The sequence below is a fragment of the Mandrillus leucophaeus genome, unplaced genomic scaffold, assembly GCF_000951045.1.
Source record: "Mandrillus leucophaeus isolate KB7577 unplaced genomic scaffold, Mleu.le_1.0 Scaffold284, whole genome shotgun sequence".
NCBI classification, from domain to species: Eukaryota; Metazoa; Chordata; class Mammalia; order Primates; family Cercopithecidae; genus Mandrillus; species Mandrillus leucophaeus.
The window spans coordinates 3,320,391-3,327,853 of record NW_012102965.1 but is presented as its reverse complement, the minus strand read 5'-3'; the positions used below and the strand labels follow the sequence as shown (position 1 = coordinate 3,327,853).

Genomic DNA, 7,463 nt, shown 5'->3' with positions numbered 1-7,463 from the left:
GCTCCGAGAGGGTAAGGCATCTGCCCACAATCACACAGCGCTAAAGAAATTCCAGAGCCCTAGGCTCTGACGATGTTTACTCACACCGTGCTACCGCCTCAGAATGAAACAACATCACGTTAGAAAGTGGTTTTAATTCTGACAGATATTCCTGTTTTCCTAATACAAGGGATTACTAGTCACCCATGATTTTTTGAGAACCTGTTCCATGTCCAGCTACTTTTACACACATTTCATGAAACCTCATTGCAACCCCATGGTGTGGGAGGCGTTTCCCATTTTCCAGATGAGGAAACTGAAATGGCGGAACTGAAGCTCCCTCACCCCATCCCCATGCCACCACTGGTCTCTGTTGAGACTTTGCTTGGAATTGCGAGAGACTGAGAGGAAGATCAAAACCAACGCCCTTGAACACGACCTGGCTGCAATAATAATAGCTAATATTTATAGAATGCTTTTTATGTGGCAGATTTTACATACTGCTCAGGCTGGAGTGCAATGACGTCATCTCAGCTCACCACAACCTCTGCCTCCCGGGTTCAAATGATTCTCCTGCCTCAGCTTCCCGAATAATACTCGGGGGGCAGAAACAATCTCCAAACTCAACAGATGGGGAAGCTGAGCATCAGAGAGTACAGGTTAGATATCTAAAACCTCAATCAAGGTTTTACGTTAGGTCAAATTATGAAATTGCCATTTTTGTAGGCCCAAACAATATCAGACAAGAGCTTCTATAGGTGACCAAAATTAAAATCACTGGTGGAGATCGGGCACGGTGGCTCACACCTGTAATCCCAGCACTTTGGGCAGCCAAGGCAGTCAGATCACTTGAGCCCAGGAGTTCAAGAGCAGCCTTCGCAGCAAAGCAAAAACCTGTCTCTACCAAAAATGCATACACACACACACACACAAATTAGCCAGGCATGGTGGAACACACCTGCAGTCCCAGCTACTCAGGAGGCTGAGGTGGGAGAATCACCTGTGCCCAGCGAGGTAGAGGCTGCAGTGAGTCGAGATGGTGCCACTATACTCCAGCCTGGCTGACAGAGTCACATTCTGTAAAAAAAAAAAAAAAAAATCACCAGTGGAGACAGGTGAAAATCGAATGCCTGCCGATGTGATATGCTGAGAAAGACACATCACTTACGGAGTCTTCTGGCCAAACATGCACAGCGTGAAGCTAATCATGGGGAAACATCAGATAAACCCAAAACAAGGAATCCACTATTAAAAAGGGTCCGAGAAGTGCTGTATTCCTCAAAAGTATCAATGTCATAAAATAAGAAGAAAAGCTATGGAGATGTTCTAGATTCGAGGTGACTTGGCTGGGCACAGTGGTTCACGCCTATAATCCCAGTACTTTGGGAGGCCGAGGCAGATGAATCACCTGAGGTCAGAGGTTTGAGACCAGCCTGGCCAACATGGCGAAACCCCGTCTCTACTAAAATTACAAAAATTAGCTGGGCACGGTGGCGTGCACCTGTAATCCCAGCTACTTGGGAGGCTGAAGCAGCAGAATCACTTGAACCTGGGAGGCGGAGGTTGCAGTGAGCCAAGATTGCGCCATTGCACTCCAGCCTGGGAGGCAGAGCAAGACTCCATCTCAAAAAAAAAAAAAAGGTGACCAAAGAGACATTGCGGCTAAATGCAATACCTGACTCTAGACTGGACCCTGTTTTGTAGTCTTTTGTTTTTCGTTTTTTAAGGCTGTAAAGCATATTACTGAGTTAATTTTACAAAAAAAAAATTAAATATAGGTAGCAGATTACAAAAAAATGCTTATCAATAAAAAACTTGCTGACATTGATAACTACACTGTGATTATGTAAGAAAATATCCCTATTTTAAGAAAATACACACTGAAACCCCACACAGTGGCTTCACCTGTAATCCCAGCACTTTGAGAGGCTGAGGTGGACAGGTGGCTTGAGCTCAGGAGTTCAAGACCAGCCTGGGCAATGTAGTGAAACCTTTTGTCTCTCTTATTAAAAATTGAAAAATATGAGAAAAAATTGAAAGAAAATGCACATGAAAGCATTTAGGAATAAAGAGCCATGATGCATTTAACATGCCTTCAAGTGATTGGGTGGCGGCGGGGAGAAAAAGTGTTTGTGTACATAAAATAAAATGGGAGGAATCACTCCACCCAAATTTGAAGCCTACTATAAAGGTACAGTTTCAAAAACAGTGCGGTGTTGGCAGAAAAATAGACACATCCATCAACGGAACAGAATAAAGACCCAGAAACAGAATAGACACACATAAATCTGTCCAACTAATTTTTGACAAAGGATCAAAAACAATTCAGTGGAAGAAATGTGTTTTTCAACAAATGATGCTGGAGCAATTGGATAGCTGTAGGGGAAAAAAAGGAGAGAGAAGATCCAGGACCCAAACTTCATACCTTATACAAAAATCAAGTCAAAATGGATTCTAGACTTAAATGTAAAACTATAAAACTTAGAAAGAAATAGGAGAAAATTTTCTAGTACCCAGAGCTATACAGAGAGTTCTTTGGCTTGTTACCAAAAGCACAATAAGTGGAAAAATTGTTAAGTTGGACCTTATCAAGATTATTTTTGCTCTGTGAAAGACCCTGTTAGGAAGATGAAAAGACATACTACCAACTGGGGAAAATACTTGAAACCACATAGCCAACAAAGGAGTATTTAGAATATGTAAAGAATTCTCAAAACTCAGCATTAAAAAACAAACAAACTGGAGGGTGCAGTGGCTCACACCTGTAATCTCAGTACTTTGGGAGGCCGAGGCAGGTGGATCACTTGAAGTCAGGAGTTCAAGACCAGGCTGACCAACATGGTGAAACCCTGTCTCTACTAAAAATACAACATTAGTCAGGCATGGTGGCGCATGCCTGTAATCCCAGGTACTTGGGAGGCTGAGGCAGGAGAACTGTTTGAACCCAGGAGTGGAGGTTGCAGTGAGCGAAGGTCACGCCATTGCACTCCAACATAGGCAATATAGTGAGACTCTGTCTCAAAAAAAAAAAAAAATTTAAAATGTGCAAAAGACATGAACACGTATTTCCCTGAAGCAGAAATATAGATAACAAATAAGCATATGAAAAGAAATTCAACATTAACCATTAGGGAAATACAAATTAAAACCACAATAAGATATCACTACACACCTAACAGAATAAGGATGTAGCAGAGAAACTGAATCACTCCTACATCACTGGCAGGAATGTAAACTGGTACAGACACCCTGGAAGAGTTTAGCAGTTTCTTAGAAAACTAAACACGCAACTACCATACAATCCGGCAATTGCGCTCTTGGGTATTTATCCCAGAAAAAATGAAAACGCACAAAAACCTATAAAAGGAATGTTCAGTAGCTTTACTTTATAACAGCCTAAAACTGGAAACAACCCAGGCATCTTTTAATGGGTCAATGGTAAAACAAGCTGTGGTACATGCATACCATGGAATACTAGTGAGCAATAAAAAGTAACAAACTATTGACACATATAACAATCTTAGTGAATCTCCAAGGAATTATGATAAGTATAAAAAGCTAATCCCAACACTATACATTTTCATTTATATAATTTTTTAAATGGTAAAATTATACAAATGGAGGACAAAATAGTAGCTTCCAGGGAGGAGCAGGATGCATGTAGCCATGGAAGGGATTCTGTGGTGATGAAACTGTTCTGTATGTATCTTTACTGTATCAGTATCAACTTATTGGTTACTATATTAGATTATAGTTTTGCACAATGTTACCATTAGGAGAAAACGGGTAAAAGAGTACATGGGTCTTTCGGTATTATTCCTTATAACTATATATCAATCTACAATTATCTCAAAACAAAGCATTTTAGTTTTTTTAGGTTGCATATCAACAATTTCATATAGTTCAATTCCATACTTAAAATTCAGCTGAGTCGACCGGGCATGGTGGCTCACGCCTGTAATCCTAGCACTTTGGGAGGCTCAGGCGGGCGTATCACAAGGTCAGGAGATCGAGGATATCCTGGCCAACATGGTGAAACCCCAGTGGCATGCATCTATATTCCTGGCTACTTGGGAGGATTGCTTGAGCCTGGGAGGTTGAGGCTGCTGGGAGCCATGATCATGCCACTGCACTCCAGCCTGGGAGTTTTTGAGACAGAGCAAGACTGTATCTCAAAAAAAAAAATAAAATAAAATAAGAGAGAGAAACAGAGAGAGAGAAAAAAAAAATTGGGAAAACCCCATTTTGTTCTTTCTGTAATTCAGAAAAATAGGAAGTTGGCCCAATGTGGTGGCTGACACCTGTAATCCCAGCACTTTGAGAGGCCAAGGCTGGCAGATTGCCTGAGGTCAAGAGTTTGAGACCAGCCTGGTCAGCATGGTGAAACCCCATCTCTACTTAAAGAAAAAAAAAATTAGCCGGCCATGGTGGCACGCATCTGTAGTCCTGGCTACTTGGATAGCTGAGACAGGAGAATCACTTGATCCTGGGAGGTGAAGGTTGCAGTGAGCCCAGATTGCACCAGTGCACTCCAGCCTGGGTGACAAAGCAAGATTCTGTCTCAAAAAAAAAAAGGAAGACGAATAGGAAGCTCTAAATGTGAAATGAAGAAGGAAACTGGGAAGAAAGTGGAAACTGAGAGATGTTCTCTCTCTATCAGCAATAAGCTGCTTTCTTCTACAGCAGCTCTCACTCTCCTTGGCATCCGGACTGAAGAAATAGGCCTTTAGAAGAAGTGATGGTGCCTGGGCATGGTGACTCATACCTGTAATCCCAACACTTTAGGTGGCTAAGGCAGGTGGATCACTTGAGGTCAGGAGTTCAAGACTAGCCTGGCCAAAATAGTGAAACCTCTTCTCTACTAAAAATACAAAAATAAGCCAGGCGTGGTGGTATGCACCTGTAATCCCAGTTACTCAGGAGGCTGAGGCAGGAGAATCACTTGAAGGCAGAGGTTGCAGTGAGCCAAGGTCACACCACTGCACTCCAGCCTGGGCGATAGAGGGAGACCCTGTCTCAAAAAAAAAAAAAAGTGATCTAGTTAGCAAAGCTACTCAGGAACGGTGACCACGTGCCACCAATTAGGGTTGTCCTCTGTCCTGGGACCTTTTACCTGGCCTTAGGGTTAAGACACCTAGAAATCTAGTCCTGGTTAACCAAACCATCTATGAAAGACTAGCTATGTCCCTTTTTCTCCTAGCTCACTTCTTGACCACCAACACTGCTACTCCCTCCCATTAGTGGAGGGAACTTAACCAGATGACCTAGAAGTTCCCTTCCAGGGCCTCCCAGTATCCTTCCCTGTGCATCCTGACTCTCACGGGCTGCTCTGAAATAGTGCTAAGTGTTAATAGCCCCACTGGGCCTGGCTTAGAGACTCACCTTTTATTCCACTGTCCTGGCACATCCAGTGGATTGAAACAGCTGCTTGGAGAGGCTCCCTTGCTCACTGCTTAGACTTCGCTGGTCAGAGAAAGATGCAAGGGACATTCTTTAGCTTGCCCTTTTAGTCCAAACATCACATGATTTTATGGAACTCTTTCAACTGGAGCTGAAAAAAGACCAGAAGCCTCTGACTCCCACAGTCACTGCTTGCTCCAGGCAGATCCAGTGGCAGGCTTTTGCCACAGTCCCTGGAGTCCATGGGAAAAGAATGTGGTCTGAGAGAAGATCTTCCACCAAGTGGAAACACCCAAGTGCCTGAGGCACATTCATGAGCACGAGCAACATGGAATTTCTTTTCAAATGTCAAAAATGCAAACCAAGTAAGCCCACTTATTTGTACATCTGGCTCACTGGGCATGGAGAAAAACAAAATGGGGAAAAAAAAATCCTGAATTCCATGCATGTCATTGTGTTTACAAAGCTAGGTCCAGAAATATGAATATGACAGTACTCAAAGTCAACAGGATACAAGATTTGTGTGTGTGTGCGTGCATGTATATGCACATGTGGGTGTGGTGTGAGTGGAGGAGAGCTAGTAGAAAGGGCCTAAACTTTCCAGCTAAGCACAACTATATGAATCCTGGCTCTGCCACTGACTAACTTTATGGCCTTGGCCAACTTGCCTAACTTCTCTAAGTTTCTGTTTCCCAATCTGTAAAATGGAAATAATACCTAGCACTTACTTCATAGATGTGATGAGTGTTGCTGTTACATGTAAACGATCAAATAGGCTCAGTAAATGGTAACTTACTCTAGTACTTTGTCCATTGAGAGAGACAGTGACAGACAAAAAGGATGACTTTTTTTTTTGAGACAGGGTTTCACTCTGTCACCCAGGCTGGAGTACAGTGACATGATCTCAGCTCACTGTAGCCTCAACATCCCAGGCTCAAACATTCCTCCCACCTCAGCCTCCAGAGTAGCTGGGACTATAGGCACACACCATCACACCCAGCTAATTGTTTTATTTTCTGTAGAGATGGGGTCTCACTCTATTGCCCAGGCTGGTTTGAATTCCTGGGCTCAAGCGATCCTCCCACCTCAGCCTCCCAAAGTGCTGGGATTACAGGCGTGAGCCACCGTACCTGACAGAATGGCAATTTCTTTTTTCCACAATGAATCAATAAATGTGTAGTATATGCATGTGTGTGGCTAAAAAGAGAGAAATGAGAAGGTCTTGGTTTTTGGAGAGGATCACATCCTTGAAACTTCATTATTTAAATGTCTTTTATTATGCTTGAAGAACCCTGTTGCCCGTCCTCTTTTACTGAAAGTTCCAGAATATAAGCTAAACTATATAACCTAACCCAAATGCCTCTGGAGCCACTGGAGCCAATAGTGTTGTTTCATGTTTCTGTTTCCCCAATGGCAATGACAATAGGACTGTCATTAGTGCAGAAAACAATTAAGGGTAGTCTCCACTTTAAATTTATTTTTAATCTAAAGTTTACAAGATTAAAGAGTGATGCCTACATGTGGCTACTGGCTATCTATTGTATGTCACAGTCATGAAACATTTCTATCATTCCAGAATATTCTATCAGACAATCGCTGCTCTAGGAACATGCTTCATGTACTTTGGGCTTGTTTCAAGATCTATATCCACAAGCGAAGCATTTTATTCCAAAGTCCTTCTTATTTCACTATGGTTTACTCCTATTCAGAGATTATTCTTTCTCCTTCAACTAATGTACACTGAACATCACATCCACATATATCAAACCTTACAGTGGATTGTCAAATAGGCTGCACTCTCATTTTGCTAAAAAGTTCACAAGATTAAAGAGTGATACCTATATGTGGCTAGTGGCTATCTATTGTATATCACAGTCATGGCACATTTCTATCATTCCAGAATGTTCTATTGGACAAGGGCTGCTCTAGAAACATGTTTCACATACCTTGGGCTCATTTCAAGATCTATAGCCACAAGCAGAGCATTTTACTCCAGAGCCCTTCTTATTTCACTATGGCTTACTCCTTTTTAGAGATTATTCTTTTTTTTTTTTTCTTTTTTTTTTTTTTTTTTTTTTTTTTTT

The 7,463-nt window shown here is 42.1% G+C and overlaps 1 protein-coding gene across 1 annotated transcript in view; it reads right to left on the bottom strand.

The window, feature by feature from the left end:
• Positions 1-5,519, bottom strand: part of DNAJC6 (DnaJ (Hsp40) homolog, subfamily C, member 6) — a 163,317-nt gene extending 157,798 nt beyond the window's left edge. The window contains exon 1 of the mRNA XM_011985477.1: positions 5,362-5,519. Coding sequence (XP_011840867.1) covers positions 5,362-5,386 — 25 coding nt within the window. The 5' untranslated portion in view covers positions 5,387-5,519. The remainder of the gene's footprint in view (positions 1-5,361) is intronic.
• Between the last annotated feature and the right edge of the window lie 1,944 nt (positions 5,520-7,463).